Source organism: Cyprinus carpio, chromosome B5 (genome assembly GCF_018340385.1).
Source record: "Cyprinus carpio isolate SPL01 chromosome B5, ASM1834038v1, whole genome shotgun sequence".
NCBI classification, from domain to species: Eukaryota; Metazoa; Chordata; class Actinopteri; order Cypriniformes; family Cyprinidae; genus Cyprinus; species Cyprinus carpio.
Genome location: NC_056601.1, coordinates 31,191,291 through 31,215,863, shown reverse-complemented (window position 1 = coordinate 31,215,863; position 24,573 = coordinate 31,191,291). Strand labels below are relative to the sequence as shown.

At 37.8% G+C, this 24,573-nt stretch overlaps 1 protein-coding gene across 2 annotated transcripts in view; it reads right to left on the bottom strand.

Annotated features, from left to right (window-relative positions):
• Positions 1–6,229: 6,229 nt before the first annotated feature.
• Positions 6,230–24,573, bottom strand: part of LOC109075625 (reticulon-4 receptor-like) — an 85,440-nt gene continuing 67,096 nt past the window's right edge. For both annotated transcript variants that reach the window (XM_042723121.1, XM_042723120.1), the window contains exon 2: positions 6,230–8,363. In XM_042723121.1, the coding sequence (XP_042579055.1) occupies positions 6,946–8,363 (1,418 nt within the window). In that variant the 3' untranslated portion in view covers positions 6,230–6,945. The remainder of the gene's footprint in view (positions 8,364–24,573) is intronic.

Here is a 24,573-nt window from a genome sequence, read left to right as displayed (position 1 = left end):
ACAATAGCTTTGTATGTGAAATAAACAAATTTACGGATAATCTTCTTGGTTCAAGTCTGATTCATGAACAAAGTTATTTTGAAACTGATCTTTTTAGTGGATCAATTGAGCCAGTTCACAAAAATGTTCAGAATGGTTTGTTCATCATGAGCCAAATTAACAAAAAGTGTCTAAGTAGCCACTTGTCCAATGGTTAAAATTGATTTTTCCAGAGTAATAATGTTTTTCTGTTCTTTTGGTAAACCACAGACTCTCACAACCCAGTCCCAGTGTAACAGAGTGACTTCAGAATGGTGCAGGACGCCTACAGATTTTCATAGATGCAGAGATAGTTTTTTCAGGCAAGTACAAATAGAGAACTCAAAATGGCTGTGTAGAAAGAGAGAAATCGAATGGGTCATTTTATTCTGAAACTCTGCAAACCCCTGCAAACTAATGTCTTCATCCCAGTCTCCACATTCAGAGGAGGAGGGATGTTCTCTGATGTATTCCAGAGGGAACTGTTCACTTATTTCCTCTCTCTTGACCTCGGCTGCAGATCAGTGTCTTTTAAACGTTCCTTCAAGCTATTCTGTTGGTGAAGGTTAATCGAAAACAATGGCTAGCTGCTGGGATTTGCAAAGCTGCCGCATTTAATCCCCTCGTTCACTGTGAGATAAACTCTGGATTTTCCACAAGATCTTTTATTAATTTGTGCAGATTATCTACAGTGGATGATTCCTGCCAGCAAATATACTGACACAGCTTGTTGTCAGTGGCTTAAGCAGGTAGTAGACGTATATGTATGTGTAGAACTGTACAACAGGATCCAGAAGTCTGAGGCCAGGTTGAAAAGGTTGGCTTTTTTATTTTGGTATTTGGGATCTGAACATTTTGGAATTTGAACTGAAAGGAAAAGTCAGTGTGTGTGTGTGTGTGTGTGTGTGTGTGTGTGTGTGTGTGTGTGTGTGTGTGTGTGTATATATATATATAATATATATGTGTGTGTGTGTGTGTGTGTGTGTGTGTGTGTGTATATATATATATATAATTTATTTATTTTGATCACAGCACATCTTATAATCTCTAATATCTTCAAATCTCTAATAATCGTTCTTATCAACATGGTCAGACTTTGATTCCATTTACACATAAACAAGAGCAGATTTATGAATCCCCCAGACACCCCCCCCCCCCCCCAAAGTATCTTTAATGCTAATGCTACAAGAAAAAATTAGATTTCACTATTTTTGCATTCACTCACAAAAATTTTTGCACTCCTCTAACAAACTCAATTTGTTTGCAAAAAGTTTTGCATTTCCCTGAGAAGCGTTGTGTTCGATAGCAAAACTTTTGATGTGAAGTAGGATGAAAAACAATAAACCTTTTACATTTGCCAACAGATATTTTACATTTTTCTGAGAAACTTTGCATTCATTCTCAAAAGGTTGTGCATTCCCCTTTGAAATGTTGTTCATATAGCATAACTTTGAATATTAAGTGGGATGGAAAACTGCTTTTATGTTTGCCTGCAAAAATGTCTTATACTATATTACTATATTTCAGTGCTTTTGCAAACAAATACATTACAAGGAAAAGTTTTGTGGAGAAATGCAATGTTTTTATGGGCAAACGTGAAAGTATTGAACAATACTTCTGTGAGAGAATGCAAACACTTTCTTGGAAAAAAAAAAAAAAAAAACACTTTCTTGGGGGAAAGCATATTTTTACTCCCATTGCATTTTTGTCCACCATCATGACCCCGGCTTAGGAGCTCCATATAATGCAAATAAATTGCCAGTAATTTTTTTTCTTCTTTTTTTTTTTTTCTGCATGACATTAATGCATAACGAACTCTCAAAACTCTTCTTCCAAAAAGACCACAATGACGCCTGTAGTCCAAAGGCTTCACGTGCTGCAGCCGTTTCCGTTCCTGTGTTCAGAAGCAGGCTGCAGGTTAACAGCACAAGTTAATTAAAAGACATCAAATGACCATCATTTACATCACAAGCCAATCTAAACACATAAAGCACTTCTGATTATTGGACTCTCATTGGACCGCCGCATGTGATTTTCCTGCAGAGAATCGTGATGAGTGATATTGTGTGGTACTAAGAGTGGGTGGCGTAAATAAACTCAATTTCATACTCTCGCAAGGCTGCGGCAGATGCCTGGGGCAGATGATGTAAATACAGCGGGCTCGGCGCCCAGAGAGAGTAAGACTGATAATTACCACTGCACATTATGACAGCGACACTTCCCCTTCCTTGGTATCATCACTTTCCGCTTTCCTCCTTATCACGGAGTGTAGACGGCCGTCATAAGCCTCATACACAATATTCCAGCCCATCGTTTTTTCCTGCAATGATAAAGGTTAAATGTGGACTTTGATGTCATTTCTGAAGATCCAGAAACCTTGCAGGAAGATGTGAATTCTCTGTAGAGACAGTGCAGGCTTTTTTTGATAAGGGATGGATGGTTTTGACTCTGAGATTTCCTTTAAAGCCACAAGCTATGAAAAACTTTGAATGTCAGTTGGCCTGAACAGGTGACTGCAAAACCAGTGACCTTTACTCTTAAAAAGGATAGAGGAAACACATCAAGCGAGGCCTCAGACCGTTCCCCAGACAGCACTCGCTCAACGTAAGCTGATGCGTTTTTAAGACATCTTAAGACTGTGTATTTTTGCTTTAACCTGTGGAGTTTGTCTCATGGGGTTCCTATGTTGTTTAAGTTGAGAGAAAGAACTGTAGCATTTCAAATATCAACGTTTTAGGATTGAGTTTCAGATAATGCTGTCTGAGTGGATGCACAATGTTCAGTGTATCATGTGACATGATGGTTTACGTTAACATTAATACATTGACTATTTTAACATTATTATCTAGCATTCAGCCTTTATTCAGTGCTAAATATATTATCACAATAATTCACTGTCCTGTACATGCCTGGTCAGGATTTTGTTTAAATAAATATAAGAATAAGTTCTTCAATTTATTCTGAATATGAACCTGGAGAATGTTGCATGTGCATAATGATGTTGTAACTGAATGTTGTTGTAACTGATGTTAAACTGAAATAATGTTGCATTTTAGTTGAAACAACAGAAGTTTGCCTTTACATACTTACTTGTCAATTAAATTAGTGGATTGTCCTTTCTTGAACCAACAAATTCCCAGTGAATAAAATCTGTTACTATATTGTTTTCTTGCTAAGTAAAATGGGTAATGAATACTGCTGACCTTTTAAACCTCAATAATTGTTCTCATAATTGCACTGCATCTACACTGCAACTGTGAAACGCAGCTATCCAAGAACATTCTCATTATAACCAACAAAGCTTATTCATCATTGCATGCTTATTGTGCATGTTAAAGATGGCTTCATCGATTAGAGCGTGAGCTTTCTAATTTTACTGTGTCGCTAGTGGTGTAGACGGGGTGTAAGTGAGCTGACAGGACTATGTTTAGTTTAACATACGACTGCTTGCTAAACCTCTCCCTACTGAAGTGTGCTTCGCTCTCTTCTGCCAGACTCCTGCAGCGCACGAGTAGTTGAAGGCAGTGGACGAGGACTTGAGCGCCGGGCCAGATTTGATAAAGCAATGGGTCATCATCCGCAAACAATCCCAGCACGGGTCGCCATCTGTTTATGGGAGAGGACGAACACGGATTCCTACAGTGTGATAGTCTATGGCCCATACTTGAGTGCTACTCAGTGTGTACTACAGATTAGAGGTTGTTCATTGATATTACATTTTCAACACAACTTAATTGGGAATAAATAGTGTAAGGACTCTATTTATGGTGAATAAATATGTTGTGATCCCTGTTGAGGAGCTATTAAAGATGTCAGCAAATGTTTTACAGGTTTTACAATACATGATAAAGTACCAACCAACCTGAGTTATAAATGTGACCCTGGACCAAAACCACTCATATAGCACAGGGATATTTGTAGCAATAGCCAACAATGCATTTTATGGGTCAAAATTTTTACATTTTTCTTTTATGCCAAAAATTATTAGGATATTAAATAAAGATCATGTTCCGTGATGATATTTTGTAAATAACCTACTGTAAATATATCAGAAATATGCATTGCTATGAACTTCATTTAGACAACTTTAAAGGTGATTTTCTCAATATTTAGATTTTTTTTTTGTATCTTCAGATATGTATATATTTGTGTCTTTATATATATATATATATATATATATATATATAGTTCCTGTTAATTTTATTTCAGATTTAGTTTATTTTAATGAGTTTTATTTAATTAAAGTATTATTAAGTGTTTTTAGTTTAGTTTATTAGTGTGTTAGTTTGTCTTCTTTTAATTGTGATGATTTTGGCTCATATTTAACAAAAACCCACCAATTCACCATCTCAACAAATTAGAATACTTCATAAGACCAATAAAAAAAAAAAAAAAATTAAATAAAAAATAAAAAAATCACTTTTTTTAGTGATTTGTTGGCCTTCTGGAACGTATGTTCATTTACTGTACATGTACTCAATACTTGGTAGGGGCTCCTTTTGCTTTAATTACTGCCTCAATTCGGTGTGGCATGGAGGTGGTATGGAAGCCCAGGTTTCTTTGACAGTGGCCTTCAGCTCATCTACATTTTTGGGTCTCTTGTTTCTCATTTCCCTCTTGACAATACCCCATAGATTCTCTGTGGGGTTCAGGTCTGGTGAGTTTGCTGGCCAGTCAAGCACACCAACACCATGGTCATTTAACCAACTTTTGGTGCTTTTGTCCGTATGGGCAGGTGCCAAAAGCCTGCTGGAAAATGAAATCAGCATCTTCAAGAAGCTGGTCAGCAGAAGGAAGCATGAAGTGCCCCAAAATTTATTGGTAAACGGGTGCAGTGACTTTGGTTTAAAAAAAAAACACAATGGACCAACAGCAGCAGATGACATTACACTCTGTGAACAGCCAGCTTCTTTGGCAATGAATATCTGTGGCTTACCCTCCTTGTGAAGGGTTTCAGTGATTGTCTTCTGGACAACTGTCAGATCAGCAGTCTTCTCTACGATTGTGTAGCCTAGTGAACCAAACTGAGAGACTATTTTGAAGGCTCAGGAAACCTTTGAAAGTGTTTTGAGTTGATTAGCTGATCGGCATGTCACCATATTCTAATTTGTTGAATTGAATTGGTGGGTTTTTGGTAAATGTGAACCAAAATCATCACAATTAAAAGAACCAAAGACCTAAACTACTTCAGTATGTGTGCATTGAATTTATTTAATACACAAGTTTCACAATTTGAGTTGAATTACTGAAATAAATGAACTTTTCCATGACATTCTAATTCATTGAGATACACCTGTTTATATATGTGTGTGTGTGTGTTTGTGTTATGCGGCCTATAGATCACATTATCATTACATTTTTCAGTGTACTAAATATAGTATACTAATTTATTGTTCTTGGTCCAACAAGTTTTAGTATGTTCTTTTAATACAAATTAGGATGAGTTTTTCCATTTATTCTGAAATTGTTCCTCTTTGTTCCTCCAAGTAACTTTGAATAAAAGCCTGTGCTAAATGCATAAATGTAAAATATAAAAGTAAGATTGCATAAACATATAAAAGCATAGGAGAACGTTATTAAAATTGAATATTAATACAAATAAATCACTAGTTATGATCTCTTATAAATGTTGTGGTATTAATAGAATATTAATGAACTGCATTATTGTATTTTAAGTGGCATTTGGCATTGTCAGTGGTAAACGTAGCCAAAGAATGTAGATTTTACTGCTGCTGACGTGCATTTTATCATAATTGTTCATCAGCATTTCCTCACACCACACACAAATACTTCATTAATATCATAATATTATTTCCAGTCCATAATGGTGAAAGCCAAGTAGAAGAAAACTGTACTACGAGGAGTACTCTCAACTTCAGTCAGTGTCACATTCATTAATGTGGTTATTAAAGATGTCTGGTTGTTTTGGCAAGCTTCGAGTTGTGAATTTCTGAGCTTCACACATGGATGAATCATTAGTGATTATGTTAAAGTTCATTAATGAGCAGAAATGTGTGCCTTTGAGGTTTCAGTCCTAATGGAATATACACAAAATAGACATTCAGTTCCTTCGGGTTTCATTAAGTCTTTGAATTTGCTTAGAAAAAAAGGAATAATTAAATTTTGTTTGCAATATAACTACAATATACTATGAAATATATGCTATATAGTACAGTATATGCTATGTTCTTCAGTCACATGAGAAGCCAACTGTAAAAAATGAGATATTTTATTTGTCATATATTTATGCTTGTACACCAGCAAAATAAAATGCAAATCTATGATTCCATCGCAATTTCAGTGAACAAATAGACAGCATTCCTTCCCAAGATGCCACCTGCAGTGTGTGTCATGACGCAAACAGAACATAGCACATATTTGGGGAGAGTTAACCATTCGTCTTTACTGAAATACTAAGAAACATAAAAAACAGCATAGAACAAATGTATCACTTTTAAAAGAAAAAAATATATTGGGGGAAAAAAAATCCGGTCTCTCCCCTTCGGTTTCTCATCGGCAACATTCCTGGGTGCTTTCGGCGCTCTGGTTTAGTTTAGTCATGGTTTAAGGATTATTTTTTTCTCTTTTTTTAGTGGTTCATCTACAATAGTCACTTTCAGATCAAGGTTTTTTTTTTTTTTTTTTGGAGGTGATGTGGGAATAGGGAACTCTCCGCAGTGTTGCTTAAACACAGCACATTAAAAGTACATAGAACAAACATTTGGGCACCGAGTTTTATATACATTAGATCTCATGTATTCTGTAAAGGCATCCATTTCTTTTAATGCATCTTTAGCATTACAACTTATTCTCAACCATGCGGGGCAACGTTGTAATCCCCTTTCCATCGTCTTTTGCCTGTCCACGTAGGCTACTGCAGGTATTTTGTTTCATTGTCAAGAGCAAACTGATGGACGAGAGTATGAACTAGGACAAAGCCAGAGACAACAGGAACAAAGGGAGAAAGAGAACAGCCAATACTTTAATGGTGGATGCGTGAGCCTTTAGACAATACTGGTCTGATTTGGGCTTTTTGGAGCACTTTTTTTTCTTTCTGGTTGGTGCTGTAGAAGGTTCCAGATTGTCCAGAAGATCCGGGTTGATTTTGTCCATGGTCTGGTCGAGGTTGTTGGACATGGTTCCCAAAGGACCGTCGTTGAGACTCTGCTTATTGCGAGTGTCATTTTTCGTTCGCTCCACCTCCGGAAACTTGGTTTTGGAGATGTTCTCCTTCTCTTTCAGGGGATTGTTGGTGATCTGCCGGCTGTTGTAGGATGAAGGATCCGGGAGGGACTTACTGGAGATAATGGAGGATTTGTCATTATCTGAAAGACAGCACCTGGGAATGCTTTCGATGAGAGGATCGTCGAGTGAGAGGAACTTTCCAGAGCGTGCCTTGGTGTTGAAGATATTGGTTTGAACCTGTGACGGAGAGTCCACACATCCCTCCAAATCGTCGCTCTTCAGTCGCTTAAGGTCCTTCCCGGTTAGAGAGGTCGGAAGGTGGCACTCCAACTCGGAGCTGGACCCTTTGAAGTGTTTGAACCAGTCCCACAGCGGCCTGGCTCGACAGTCGCAAATCCACTGGTTTCCGTTGAGCCGTAGGTACTGGAGGGACACCAGCGGGTTCATGGCCTCTCCTGTCAACATCGTGAGGTTGTTGAAAAAGAGAAACAAAGTGGTCAGCTTGCCCAGGTCATTAAAAGCCCGCTGTTGCACGTGTATAATGCGGTTCTGGTGCAGGAGCAAACGGTCAAGGTTAATGAGACCGCGCAGCATGTGGTCGGTCACCACCTTGATCTTGTTGTTATGTAAGAATAGGTAGGTGAGGTTAGCCAGGTCCAGGAAAGTGTCATCGTGCAGTGCCAGAAGGTTATTATCCTGCAGGTAGAGATACTGAAGCGAGAAGAGTCCTCGGAAAACTCCCACCGGGAGCTCGGACAGCCCGCACCTGTGCAGGTGAAGGGTATGCAGCTTGGTCAGACCCCGAAACGCAGTGGGACTGATGATACGAAGGTTGCTGTTGTCGCCGATGTCTAATTCTTCCAGTCTTTCCAGACCATAAAAGGCCCCCGCCTCGATATGGCTGATGTTATTTGAGTACATCCCCAGGACGGTGAGGTTACGCACTGAACTGAAGCTGGTCGATCGGACCACTGTCAGTTTGTTGCTCTGGAGGAATATTCGCTGGGTATGGACGGGGATCTCAGTGGGAATGGAGAACAGACCCTGCTGTTGACAGGCCACGGTTGGCCTCGGCTCGCTGTAGCACACGCACTTCGCCGGGCAGCCATTCATCACTGGCACCAGGTTAAGCCATAACACCAGGCAGAGTAGGCGACCACCTGTTGAGAAGAGACAAAAAGCCAAGGGGTCAGCTCAAGGTCAAGACAGCAGCTACTTTATTTTGCAGGAAAGACATGATTTCATGTTTGCAATTTTAAATAAGCTGGAAAATGGGAATGTGTAACTGCGATAATGTAACACTTTTTTTTTTTAATCAGCCAGGATTCATTAAATTGATTAAAAGCAACAGTAATGTTATGAAATATTATATTTTAAAGGAACAATTTAACAGTCTAAATACAGTTGGCATAAGTAAAAAGCCAGAGCTATAAACAAGTAAACAGAAGGAACATATGACGATATGACACTGAAAACTGGAGTATTGGCTGATGAAATCTCAGCTTTGTCATCACAGGTACAAATTACAGTTGAAATTGATGAAGTTGAATATTTCACAATATTGCTGTTTTTTTAAAATAATAAACACATACAGCCTTGATAAGCATAAGAGACTTCTTTCAAAAGCATAATATATATATATATAATATAATAATAATAATAAAAATTAAATTAAATTAAATTAACTCCAGACTTTTGAATAGTAGTGAAACTTTGTAAATGTTCAAGTTGCTTTGGAATTATACTTATTACGAGAAAAAAGAAAGAAAAAAAGAAAAAAAAAAAAGAAATTGTAAACTTGTAAAATTGTATTTACAAATCAATTTAAATTTTAATGAAATGTCTAAAAGCTACATTTATAATGTGCATCTAGCATTAATATGGGTAAAATGGTATACAAGAATTATATTATATTATTATAGAAATGGAATAATATAAAGTAAATATTTGCATATATTTTCATAATTTGCTTTGCCTTTTGTGACAATATAAAATGCATTTTTTGTTTGAAATTTAAAATTCATTCTATTAATAAATAATTTATATTTTAAAATAAATTTAAGTTAATTACAGTACATTTAATATACATTTAATAATCGACATGTTATCTTTATAATAATCACACTTCTATTACAATACTTGTAATATCTATCATGGGGAAAAAAAGATGCACATTGTAAAGGAAGGAAAGTGTGAAGTAAATCTCTCCAGGAAATTACTTCACCTTAAAAAAAAAAAAATGTAAATGTAAATGTAAATCTAATATAAGCCATTTCAAAAGGGTTAACTAAAAACAGCATGTATTTAATTCAGACACAGCAACCAAATGTGCTCTTCTATACATTAAACAGCTCTAAAATGGCTGCCTGCCTGCGAGTGCAAGACCTGTCTGTACTTGTGCCTGCATGTGTGAATGCTACCAGCAAAAATTTGTGCCGCGGGATCCATTCCCATCCATCAGCCAACGCAAGCGAGAAAATCCAGCCAATTGAGAGGACTGATAAATGAAACACTGGAGGGAGCCTTGAACGAAATTAGCTAGTGCTAATAGCAACGATGGAGCTAATCGCATTCCAGCATGGTGTAAGGGTTGACATTAAGTCTGTCCAGAGGAAGATAAGTGTGCTGTGGGTGTTAGATGCGTGGTTGGGTGAGATGGGGCCAGGGGAAGGACTCAGAATGTTGGATCTGAGCCTCATGGGAGTGTAGCAAGTGTGAACATGCTTGAAGTGGTTCTGGAGTGTCACAGATAAGATGGCCTCCTCTCATCTCTGTTCTGAAGACCAGTGATGTGTTTGTGGATGTGGCACAGATGCGTCTGAGGGTGGGTTTATCTGCGGGAGGCGCTCAGATAAGGAATGCTGTTTTCATTCAGTCATTCTTGACACCAGCCATTATGTAGGAGATCAGACGATAAAGCACGACCCTATATGAGATCTCTATCATACATCACTGAGAGACTGATGCAGAGAGACATTCATCTCTGGACAATTTGGGCTTTACATGTCAACAATCCTCAACATCTGATACTTCTGGTTCTAGAAGCAGTCTGAGAATATCAACTGCTATTCATCTGTTCATCCTTAGAAAGATCTATCTATCTATCTATCTATCTATCTATATTTATATGTTGCAATTTTTTTATTTGTCTATCTATCTATCTATCTATCTATCTATCTATCTATCTATCTATCTATCTATCTATCTGTCTATCTATCTGTCTATCTAGATGATGGACCAACTATTGAGATTAGACAGACAGACAGACAGACAGACAGACAGACAGACAGATAGATAGATAGATAGATAGATAGATAGATAGATAGATAGATAGATAGATAGATAGATAGATAGATCTTGAAATATCTTTATTCACCACAAAATATCTATATTCACCAGCTGTTTCGTCAAGCGTCACGTTTACATAATCAGACTAATGTGTGAGATTTCCACGTGCATGCACAGGAGGCAGAGGAGCCTGTGGACGCTCTTGCGCAGCTCCCTGAATTCTTCTCCATCCCTCAATCTTGCAGCTTGTTAAATGGAGCTTGCTTGAGGCTTGACAGCATCCCTGTGTTACACTTTCCCTCAAATATCCTCCCTCTCCCTCTGCCGCTCCTGTCATCTTCCACCAGTGAGCTGTCAGCCTTCCTCTCCGTCTTTCTGCTTCACAGCGCATCTCTTTCACCCTCTCTGCCGATAAAAATATTCCATCGCCGCACTTTGAAACGTTAGGCTTCACGAATCTACCAGACCTCCTGTTTTATCTTCTAGTCATTAGCGGACTATCCCCACCCACACAATGCACGGCGGAGCCCAGCTTTCAAAGCTCCCTTTTTTCCATCCGTAGCCGATCGTGCTAACCTTGCGGTTCCTTGTGTCTTTCATCTGTTTAGTGCTGAGTAAAGCTACTCAAAATGTCATACGCCATCCTCCAATTATTTTGGCGCACTGTCTCATCCCCTGGACAGTCACATAACCGTGTCCTTTATTTCCGGGCGCCCTTCACTGTAAAGGCCATTTGGCAGACACCGACTACATACAAGCACTCAATGTTTTTCTACCTCGTCTCCATCAGTATGCCGGTCATGCCTCTCCTTTCTCTAATCCCAGTAAGGAGTCCCGCTTTGCCTTTATATATTTCTCTTTTTCTCCTTTTCTGTCAAGGGGATGCCCGTATCCCATTGTGCCATCGAAACAACAGCCCATTTCATAAAAGGTTGTTGCATTGCAGCCCACAATCTATGCAGCAGCATTCTCAAACTGTTTACCCACCTATTAGTTTTGCATTACCTCTGGTATTTTTCTAAACTCAAGAGAATCCCTCATAATTGCGGCCGCGCTCCAGCCGACCGCTTACTCATTTTGCAGAGAAGCCAAGCTGCATTCTCATATGACGAGCTTATTAGCAGCGCGCTGTTCGACGTGTTGAGGACCACCCTCATGCAAACCTGACAAGCCGAACACTGTTTTCAGCTTTGCATAAAATGCACTGATTGCTGCTTGTCTATCCACTTGTGTGAAAAGCTCTCATCCTTTTATAAAAGACGCCAAGGGAGAGCAAATAAACCATTGATAAACAGGGAGGCGAAATCAAGGATACTTCTCTGCTGTCTAATTTAATTATTTGTATGGAAAACAAAAGGAGACAGAATACTGAACAAGGACTTGAGATAATTGTGTGCACAGAGAGAGAGAGAGCGAGAGAGAGAGAGAGAGAGACAGCAGGGACAAGTGGCAATCCCTGACTTAGCACATTTGCATATGTCTCTGGCATATGGAGAGCATGTAACGACATTTACACCATTTTTATCTCAAGCGTACAAGTGGGTTTGACAAGTAATAGCAGCCACTGTCTTGAGACCAACAGGGGTGTTTTGGACATTGAGTGGATCGATTTAAACAAACTCCTAACTGCAAATCGTAATCACATGTCATGTGTATATATATATATATATGTGTGTGTGTGTGTAGTTTTTTTTTTTTTAATAAATCTAATTCAAAATATTAACAGAAACTATCAATAATACTTAAAGGAATAGTTCACCCAAAAATTAAAATAGTGTCTTCATTTACTCACCCTCAAGTTGAATTACTTTCTTCTGCTGAACACAAAAGAAGATATTTTGAAGAATGCTGGTAACTAAATAGCTGATGGAAGCCATTGTCTTCCATGGTATGAAAAAAAGTAATCAACTGTTTTTTTGAGTTATGCTTTTTTTATTCAGCAGAAGAAAAAAACTCAACTTAAAGCTAAAATAAGTAGATGATGACAGAATTTTTTGTTCTGTTAAATAACATTGGCCCTGCTTTATTTGGACTACAGACATGAACGATGCCTCAAATCATGCGACTTCAAAGTAATAATTTTTTTTTTTTTGCAATGTGGACAATGAAAATGTGTGAAAATTGTCATAGACATATATAGGAAACCGACTGTTTTTCTTTCTTTAAAACAATCCATAAAACAAGACTTCAGAACTGTGAATACTAATTATAAATACTAGCAAATACTAATTATGTAAATACTAATTATAAATACTAGCTGTAATTTAGATTATTATTTTTTTTAATAACTGTGAGATTTGTCTTCAACACATTTTAATATTTTAAGCTAGTTTTGTTATGATTTAAGCTTAAACAACATTATGTTAGATGTATGCATAAAAACACCAATGGTAAGAAAAATAAACTGATTTCAAGACATATTCTCTGAAAATAAGTTTTATAGCTTATACAGTTTTGCTTCTTATGCATCTTTATGGATGTTTTAATACATTTAAATGCAAAACAAGGGAAAAGAATACTGCGATGCAAAAGAACGTGTGATTTGTGGGTGGGTAAGCATTCACCCAGAAAACCCTAGCAACGCCATGACAACCACCCTGAACACCTTAGCAACTGCATAAAAATGCTTTGGCAACCAGCCGCCCTAGGACTGCATTGACGGGTTTTGCGGGCATTTAAGTTGCGGCCAATTCATTCCCCATCAGCGCCATTTTCTGCATTACATGAATATACAGCATTACTCATTTCCATATAGTTGACATTAATTATACTCATTACCACTGAATAAACAAATGAGCGACAGCGCCAACATCTTAATCACGGAGCTAAATATAAAAATAAATTCAGCACATTTCAAGCCTCTTTAACACCCACTGGTTCCGCTTTGTTGTGAGCTTTCTGAAGGCCAATTAACCACAGAATTAAAGCACCAATTAATATCGAGTGCCAAGTTTAGATGTAAAAAGAGAAAAAAAAGTGATCCAGACTTCATCTATTTTTGTTAACTGTTGACGTACAGTGCATTTAAGTGAAATGACCTGGAGTGAATACCTGGATTTTGATTATACGACTTTTACAAATTATAAAAAAGCATTGCATCTCAATGAAGTACAGTTCAAACAATTAATTTGCTAAATTGATGCTGTTTTAATTTCTAACGTTAAAATAAATAAAAATAATAATCCAGGCTAGATTTGTTTTTGTTTTTTTCCCTGATATATATATATATATATATATATATATATATATATATATATATATATATATATATAGAGAGAGAGAGAGAGAGAGAGAGAGAGAGAGAGAGAGAGAGAGAGAGAGAGAGAGAGAGAGATGTGTAAAGTGAGGGTTACATGTTAAAACATGCACAACAATGGGGTATATGTGTATCCAACTTTTGTTGGTCACAGACCTTATTTTCTACAATAATCCAAAAGCCAATGGGTTTTTGTCAAGGGAAACACAGTGATGCTAACTTGACAGTTGGCCTAAAAAATACATCATCACTGCAGCGCTCTATAACATGTGACACGATGGCAAAACGAACTGTTCAGATCAGATACAGAGCTTTAAGCAACACACACAGCCAGAAACAGCACTGGTCTGGTGAAGTGTTCCGGAATAATAGCACCTGCCCAGCTTTCTACTCACTGTGACTGGATGGACTGGTTTCTGTCAAGTCAAGTCAAGTCGCTTTTTTTTATATAGCGCTTTAAACAAAACAGATCAAAGCAAATGAACAACATTAATTAGGAAAACAGTGTGTCAATAATGCAAAATGACAGTTAAAGGCAGTTCATCATTGAATTCCGTGATGTCATCATGCAGCTCAGTTCAGTTTAAATAGTATCTGTGCAATCATTTGCAATCAAGTCAACGATATCGCTGAACATCATTGACCTGTAAACACGGACAGTCATGCGTTTAAATGGATCCTCTACATCTGATGGAGAGCAGCAGCAGCAGTGTTGGTGTGGATGTAGGTGTTGTAGCTGATGGCAGGCTCTTTCTCTCTCTTAGCTCCTCTCAATGTCTTTGCTAATTACTTCTGTCTTTTTCCTCCCTTCGGCAAAATCTGTAATATAATTTCACCTCTTTTGTCTGCTTTCCCCTTTTCTTATTTGACTTTGTTTTGTCTTTCCATTTTTGCACTCTTTTCTGTTGTGACCTCTCTGAGTGACTATTGCATGGGTCATAGCACTCATAAATCTGGTGTAATAAAGTCACAGAGGTTAAGAATGAGCATTTTTGCAGCCAGTTTTATTGCTTTTTGTTGTTTTTGTTGTTGAGTAATATAAAGAAAAGCCTAAAAAGCAGACGCTTCAACCTCATATGACTACTTTTTCCATGAAACAAAGATGTAAAATGCATGATCATTGGTTCTCAAGTGAAATTTTACTTAATTAAAAAACAAAAACTATACACATTAGGTTGGGATTTGAGCACAGATCCCCTTTCACACTATAAAAGTTAATTTAAAAGTTTGGGGTGAGTAAGATTTTTTAAATATCTTTAAAGTCTCTTATGCTTACCAAGGCTGCAATTCTTTGATCAAAAATAGTAATATTGTGAAATATTATTACAATTTAATATAACTACTTTCTATTTTCATATATATTACAATTTAATTTATTCCTGCCATGCAAAGCTGAATTTTCAGCATCATTACTCCAGTCTTCAGTGTCACATGACCCTTCAGAAATCATTCTAATATGCCAATTTGCTGCTCAAGAAACATTTCACGAAACATTAGTTGTACTGATTAATATTTCTGTGGATGTATTTTTATTATTATTATTATTATTTTTTTGTATTTGTTGTTGAATAGAAAGTTCAAAAGAACAGCATTTATATATAAAAAAAAGAGCTCATAAATGATTATTATCAGTCACTGAAAAAAAAAAAAAAAACTTCTTCATGTAAATAAATGAATAAATAAATAAATAAATAAATCTATCTATCAATAAATAAATAAATCAATCAGTCTTGGGGAACCAAGAAAGCCAGGACAGAAAAAAATAGATATATAATGATATATAATGTCCCTTAACATCTAGACATACTGTCTAAACATGAAGACATACATTATTTACCACACATCCTCTGGACATAAAAGATTAGGACACCAGAAGAAGATAAAGGGCAGAGGAATGGAACATTTGGAAGAGATATTGGGTGAGAGTAAAGAGGCAACAGGAAAGGTGACAGAGATGAAAGGTGTTGGGACAGAAACGTGTAGATGGATGCTCAAGGAGAACAGATGCCGGAGCTTTCTGCAGTAACATTGAGTATGAGCTGTGGAATGCAGATTATTTTATTGACGCTGGAGCAAAGCGAAGCAGATCAGGACTTATTTGTGTCTGCCGTCTGTACCACATGCTCTAAGTTTGCCAGATGGTTCATGAATAACAGAGATTTGAGCAGGTTGTGGAAAAATAAATAAAGAAACGCACACAGACCCTTTGGTTTACTACTGAAGCCAGAAACATACTTTATGAAAGTTCACAAATGCAAACATAAATGGTTGGCCAACACATTCCCATTAAACAAAAGTAAAAACACTTTTTTTCTAAAAGCAGCTTAGACAGCTATACGTAAGCCACTTAAGGTTGATTTTCTTCATTTCCTGATTGAATATACAAATATTTCTGACCAATGGAAGACCATCATTATTTTTGCTATTAAGTTTCATGTTTTTGAAATAAATCTCTTATATTTCCAAGGCTGCATTATTTGATTAAAAGCTACATTAAAAACAATATTATGAAATATAAAATGTAATTTTCAGCATCATTACTCCAGTCTTCAGTGTCACATGATTCTTCAGAAATCATTCTAATATGCTGATTTGCTGCTCAACAAACATGTATTATTACTATCAATGTTAAAAACAGCTTATATTTTGTGGAACCTTGATTTTTCTATAATTCTTTGATGAAAAGAAAGTTCAAAAGAACAGCTTACAGTTTAGTAGCTGGAAGCATCTGCTCTCGTATAAATGTAAGACTATACATTGTTTTAAAGCTGAGACTGCTGTGTATAAACGATGGATTTTCAATGAAGGCATTGTAAACACTGCTCAAAGTGAGTGAGTGAGGTTTCAGGTCCAAAACACTTGACCCAATCTGATTACTGTATCAATCATATTAATAGTCTGAATATATATGATAACACCTTCTAACTCTCTCTCTCCCTTTCTCCTCCTCCCACCCCTGCAATGCATTTCTCTTGCAAGCTATTATTATTTCCCAGCCCATTTCTCACAAGCCCACATGCTCCACCTGGATTATGAGCCAAAATAAACACAAACACAACACAAGTATAATTATATTATATTCATAACTGTTCCCAAAGCTTCATCTACAGTCAGCATAGTCATAACTAATAGTTTTAGTACTCAGAGTCTAGTATTGTACCTAAGAGAGTCTATATTATATGCAATCTGCATCTCTGCAGAATCAGAGCCATAAACCATTAATAGCATCTTGCTACTGCTAGCAGTGTTATTATATTATTTATACATGGTTGCAGTTTTTAGTAATATTTTGAATTAGCTTCTGTTTATACTTTCATGTTTCATTTTAATTTTTGTTAAGTTTTAGTATTTTTGTTATGTGATTTTGCCATTTTTATTCATTTAAAAATATATATTTTACTTTATTTATTTCAGTTTTAGTATTTCTTTATTCTATTTTCAGTTAATAATTGTACGTCTTCCACTTAAACTAAAAAGAAACTCAAAATGTTGCTTTGGCAACTAACAGAAACAAGTTTTTAATCTCTTATTTATACTTTATTTTATTTCAGCTTTATTACAATTAACAAAAACGTTTTTCTTGTTTTAGTTAACAATAATAACCCTGACTGATAGTCAGAAGGTAGTTTGTAATCATTCTAAACCAGCATTTTTTTGGCTATACAAGCTATCAATATTTTTGGTAACTTTTTTTTCTATAAGAAAAGGCTATACATTTTTTTATGTTTTGTTACCTTTTATACAACACCAGCACAGTGCTATTTTAGTATTATTTCTATACTATTAATTCATATTTTTAATTCCTTTTTTTTTTCAGTTTTCATATTAATTTTTTGTCGTTTACATAATATAGTCATTTTTCAGTTTTTGTGTGTACTATTTATTTATTGTTTGTGTCACACTACGCTGTAGTAAGGAGCACGAGGGAAACATTTGGAGTCTTTAACCCAGGAATCATAGGAGAATAATCCACACAAGGAGCTTGGAAGACTCATGTAGACAACGAGTAGACCCGACAAAAATGAACTCAATAGACTGGGGCTTTTAAACTCAGGATAACGAGGGAGCTATGGAGACACACCTGGGATCAAATCCACAAAATCAATGGGAGATAGAAACTGGGTCACAGGGGCAAAAACACACACAGATAAGTCCATAGTCCTGACATAACTCTCCCTCCCGAAAGGTGCATCCTCGCACCGTAATAACAACAGAGGGAGGCGTGGGTAGGAAATTAGGAGGAGGTTCCGGAGGTGGAGAGACCAGAAGGGCGACGAAGGAGGTAGGAGCTAGGGAGGAGATGATGGAGCGAGGAGCCAGGGAGGAGACAGGAGGAGCTTGGAGCAGCTGGACCCAGGCCACAGCCATGATGACGACCTATGGTGGAGTCAATGGAGGGAGGAGGCCGGCTGACAGAGACCAGGAGGGCGACGAAGGAGAGAGGAGCCAGGGAGGAGACGATGGAGGGAGGAGCCAGGGAGGAGACAAGAAGAGCTTGGAGCAGCTGGACCCAGGCCACAGCCATGATGTCGACCTATGGTGGAGTCAACGGATGGAGGAGCCATGGAGGAAGAGCCCGAGCTGGAGATGGAGTGCCAACAAGCCAGAGGGTTTCCTGAGGATCTGGGAGGTGGGGGATCCGCGGCGTAGCCAGAGCAACTGAGGACCAAGGTGGAGCTGGTGGGAGGAAGGAGCCCAATGAAGCCGGTGGAATGGAGCGACGAGGTGCAGCCAGACTAGAGGAGTCTAGAGGCGATGGTGGGTCAAAGCCAGACCAAGGCATCGACCTGACCAAGTCGGAGCCGGAGGGACAAGGAAGCCTGACGGTGGAGCTGATTGAGCGACGGGTAACGGTGGAAGTGAGGGAGCTAGGACCCAAAGTGGAGCCGCAGGGTCTACGGGCCGAGGCAGAGTCCCGGCCTCGGAGGCTGGAGGGGGAGGTGAGGGATACTCCAACCCCGGCGACGCTGGAGGATGGCAGTCCCGTGGGGCTGCCAGACGACAGCAGTGGAGGAGGCAGGAGTGGGTGTGGGGGTGGTCATTTTTGAGGAGCGGGCACTGGAGGACCAGAAGCCCCCTCAGGGCTGGACAAGGGAACCAAGGACGAAGGAGGGCTGGATGGGACCAGCGGAGACGACGAAGAGAGGAGAGGGGGCAGTTCGATCTCCAGTTCAGTCTATTAGATCCCCCTTCTGGTTTTGGCACCAACACCGCTCCATACTCAGCTCATCCTCAGCTCATCCTCAGCCACGATGCAGGGGGCAGAGCTCTTCTCCGTGCTCACACTGTCTGCGGCTTTCTCCCTCATGGTGGGCTCTGTAGCCGGCTCTCGCACCTGGTCTGATGGGTTGGGCTCAACTTCTGGGATCCTTTGCTCAGTCACTTGGCTCTGCTCTGGCTCGCGGATTGCGGTGGAAAATGGCTCTCTGTCATCAGTGGGCTCGGGCTTATGCTCTATACCGTGGGGAGATTGTGGGCTGGGCTCTGGGTCAGGAGTGGCACTGGCGATAAGCTTCTGGGAACTGGCAGGGAACGGAGATCCATTTCTCACCAGTGCCCACTTCACAAATGTGGCGAAATTCGCTCATGGACCATCCTCGGATGACGGCGCTCTGTACGCAATGTTCAAACTGGTGTCGTAGAATGCACAGAGCGCATCGTCCGGGTAGTTGGTGAGGCTTGCCAGTACCCAGAACAGTCTAGTGTGGGCCCCGAGCGAATTCCCCCCCTGCTCCAGCAGGAGGAGGTATTCCGGGTGAAGGAGGGCATCCATGGGACACAACAGAAAGAAAAAAAAAAAACTGGGAGAAAAATGAGAAAACAAAAGGATTGGAAAACACAGAAGTTACTGTTTTAGGTCGGGTCTTGTGTCACACTACGCTGTAATAAGGAGCACTAGGGAAACGAGGAAACATTAACATGTCTTTAATCCAGGAATCACAGGAAAATAATCCACGCAAGGAGCTTGGAAGACACGTAGACAACGAGTAGACCCAACAAACATGAACTCAACAGAGTGGGACTTTTAAACTCAGGATATGAGGGAACTAAGGAGACACACCTGGGATCAAATCAACAATCAAAGGTAGATAGAAAGTGGGTCACAGGGGCAAAAACACACACAGATAAGTCCATAGTCCTGAAAGTTTATTTGTTTGTTTTAGTAATTTATTACTTTAACTTATTTTACTTCAGTTAGTTGCAACATAGAGGCAACATTTACAGTTTTTTTTCTCCTTTCATTTATTTGATTTATTTAATTGGTTTAACTAATATTTATATTTTATTCATATATTTAATATTGATTAATATTAATATTAATATTTTTATTTTATTCATATTAATTTATAAAAAAAGACGATATATTTTTAATGTTTTGTTAACTGTCATATAACACTAGCACAGTGTTATTTTAGTATTATTTCTACACGATTACAGTAATTATAAAAAAAATTTATTCACTTTTTTGTCGTGCTTAGTATTTTTTAGTTTTTGTTTTCTCTCTTTCTATTTATTTATTTATTTATTGTTTTACTAATTTATTACTTTAACTTTTTTACATTTACTTTTTTCTGCTTTCATTTATTTATGTATTTATTTATTTATAAGTTTACCTGATATATATATATATATATATATATATATATATATATATATATATATATATATATAATTATTATTATTAATATATAATTTTAGAATAAATAAAATTCAGATATCAGTAATATAGCACTCTTAACTCTTTTTAAACTCATTTTATCATGTCTAAATACATTATACAGAACATATTTCTGCTCAGATCAGTAGCAGATTCTGTCTGGACCCGCTCAAGTGTTCATGCTAGAGCAAAACGTGGGTTGTGTGGCATATGAGGAGTTTTGGTTTTAGGATTCAAATCAAATTTATTCATTTCAAAAATCACACTATATTAGTACATAAACCACAGCAGGGTGGTGAGCCATACCTTTCAGATACCTCGGATCCAGCATATTTACTTCACTACAAAGGCACATTTAGTTTCAGATAGCTAACCCTGTGGACAGATCTGTCAAAATAAAAACACTCCTCTATGCCTGCGTTCCCATGAAAAATACATTCAGCGGCATGCCAGACGCGCAGCTTTCATCATAATGTAAACAATTTATTTTCTGTGAGTCAAGACATGCGCTGGAAATCCCCCAACTTAAGCGAGACTGACAGTGGTTTCTTTTAGGTGCCTAACGTAATGAGATCCTGGACTGGTGGATAAACATGCTAATTCAGTTTGGGGTGGCAAAGTGATTCGAAATGCAGTCTAGAGTAAAAACATCTACAAGTTTAAATAGTTGCACGTTGGAAGCAAATGAAAATTGGCTTGGCCAACAAAGCGCTGTCATTTATTCAGGCTTTTCTCACCCAATATATAAACATGCATATGTTCGTGCTGGAACTGTATTTGCATGCCGTTCATTACAATAGAAATGTCTTTCAGTGCGACAGAAGTCGTCACTCCTTGAAGGCAGCCCGTTTCTCTGAGCATTTAATCATGATTACATATAACTGAAGATGGGCTGTCATCTAAAGAGGGTCATCAACTGGCCATTATCTTGAGTACACAAACAACACTTTCATCCAAATAAACGGCTGAAAAGTGACTTGAGCTGCAACTGGAGGACAGGACAGAGAAATTAAAATAAAGCATTTGTTTTCTAGGTTCATTTTAATAAATATATATGTACATTGTATTCTGTAGTCAGCAATAATTCCTGTCCACATCTCTCACGTTGATGTAATCGCAGAGTATTGCTTGTTAGTACATTTATTATGTAAGATCATAACCCACAGTTCATATAGTAAAAGGCCCTGTGGTGTAGCTTCTACCTAGAGACCACTAAAACCTATTAAACAGGCCCTTTTCTACACTCCTGTAGCATTTTATCTCCTAAATTCAATTTTTAATGAGGCAAGGTTTCTTGCAGCAAAAACAGGCATTTTTTTGTGTTTTGTTTTGTCTTTTTTGTAAGCATTTTTACTCCTGGAATTAAACATGCCCATGGTACCTTCTAAGCCTCATTATGTAAATTACCTCTGTTCTGATTGGCTAATGGTTTTGCGTTCCCTCCCTTCTAACCACCTGCCATACAGATATATTTTTCACACTCCAATCAATTCCTGATGACATTTTTATTCCTCTTTGAATATCCTATATAATTATATATATATATATATATATATATATATATATATATATAGATATATATATATATATATATATATATATATATAGATATATATATATATATATATATATATATATATATAAAATGCCGGATTATATATCACAATTTAGAGTTGCTAATTGTGATATTTAGCGATTGTAAGTTATTCTGAATTTGAAAAATCTGAATTCTGAGGAAAAAAGTCCGAATTGAGAGATATAAATGGAATTCTGAGGAAAAAAAAAAGTCAGAAATGCAAGACAGAAACTAAAAGTCTGAATTGTAAGATTTTAACTCACAATTATGCAATATATATATATATAATATATATATATAGATATATATATATATATATATATATACCAGAAATATGAGATATAAACTCACATGAGATTTTGTGAGATAAAAAAAAAAAAAATTGTGAGATAAAAATATTGCAAGATATAAAAAGTAGGAATTGTGAAGAATAAACCTGCATTTCACTTGTCAACATGTCACATTATGCATATAAAATGGTACAAACATTTAATTTAATGTGATATCACTATCATGACTACTTCTGAACTATTGTTCCATTTACAGCTTTACGAGGAGATTTCAATGAAAATGTTAGATTATGTCTACACAGTACATCAAACCCCATTAAAACTGTTCAAGCCATTACATACTCTTTCACTGGATGCAGCAAACAAACAGTGCTGGGTCACACATAAACTATATAAAACATATTTCACATCATTAGCTTTTTAAACTTCTTTTCATCATGTACTAGACCATTAATGACGGCAGTGATACAATTTCACTCACTGTATCCACCTGTAGCAGTTAGATCAACACAAGTCTCAACGACTTCTCAAATTTCGATGAACTCTGGATAAAAATAGCTGAATGGCACCGTGGAGCTGTCAACTGTCAATATTGCGCTCCTGTGATTAAGTGTTTTGAACGGGAGCGTCTCACTGTCTCGCTCTGTGGTCAGCTGTAGGTCAGACGATATGGCTCAGATTCTTCACAGACACAACATCGAAAAGATGTGCAATACAAGCTTGCTTTTCTAAAGTTTAGTGAAAAGCATAAATTCTGGAGATACACTGGAAAACACTTCTGAAATATTTTTCTTTTGTGTCTGGTTGCAATCCTTTAAAACCTGACAGTTTACTTTGTGTCCTTGGGATAAAACAATGGATTTGGCCCTTGTTCTACATGCTCAAAATCAACCACGCCGTGTAAACGTGTGACCGAAGCAGTTCTACATTTCACAGGCATTTTAAAAATAGCTTGCATCACAGTTGCACTAAAATACACAGACAACAAAGGCTTTTCTTAAAGGCATGCAGGCAGTTTATCATTCTGTCAGTTTTTAAAATGGTGCATATATTATGTAACTCATGTGAGTGGGTAATCCATATTCTGCCAGCGGAGACCCAGTTTCTCTGCTCTCTGTAGGAGGAGGTGGGGTGCATGACTTTTGCATGACTTTGCTCAGAATGACACGTCAAGTGTCACAGCTCAGCCTGTATTTCAGCTAGAAATAAAAGATAAACACTGGGAATCCAGAATGACACATACTAGCTGATAGAAAATGACAGTGGGAGAAAATCTGGTCTCAAATGCAGTGGTTTGCATTGACATCCTTTCGGAAACCATTTATCGATATGTACAAATGCATTCAATGATCATAACAGCTTTCATTGTATTAATGTGATTACAGAAGGAATACGCCTTTAAAGGGGTCATATGATGCTGTTAAAAAGAACGTTATTTTGTGTATTTGGTGTAATGAAATGTGTTTATGCGGTTTAAGGTAAAAAAACAAACAAACAAAAAAAAACATATTTTTTTCACATACTGTACATTATTGTTTCTCCTCTATGCCCCGCCTTCTGAACCGTCAATTTTCACAAGGCTTATCGCTCTGAAAAGCAAGGTGTGCTGTGATTGGCCAGCTATCCAGCGTGTTGTGATTGGCCAAATACCTCGAGCGTGTGACGGAAATGTTACACCGCTTAACATATTGTGATGCCTTGTCCGGCTGGAGCGATGAGACATAAACATAAAACCCATTGTAAACGTGATATAAACATGATTTTTAGTCGTATCTACTTTTGGAAGGCAAAAACAAAGTAGTTTTGCTTTCTCAACGAAACAGCGTCACACACTTGAGTGAGCAGAGGCCGGAGGCCTAGAGAGAGCTGTGGCCGGCTTGAGTGAGCAGAGGCAGCCGGCTTGAGGCAGATTCTACGAAGGAGTGTACATTGTGCTTGCGGCAACCCCATGTGACGACCCTGAGCTGGACTCCGCTTCGTCCACGGTGAAAGCCCATTCGGCGATCCACAGTGCAAAGTTGATGTATTTCCTCAGCGACCAACATGGATCAGCCCCAGGCATGACGAAGCGGATATCATCCTCTTTTGGAAGGCCAAACAAAGTATTTTCACTTTCACAGTGAAACACACAGCGTCTATACGAAATGGCGGCGGTGGCAACAACAATACTACAACGAAAATAAAAGGTATGCCTTCTTTCTTTGGGTGAACATCTGGGTGGCATCATGCAAATCTTCCCACATACTGACGTAGATATGTGGGGGGCGTGTTAGAACGAGCCGTTTCAGGGGGACGAGGACAA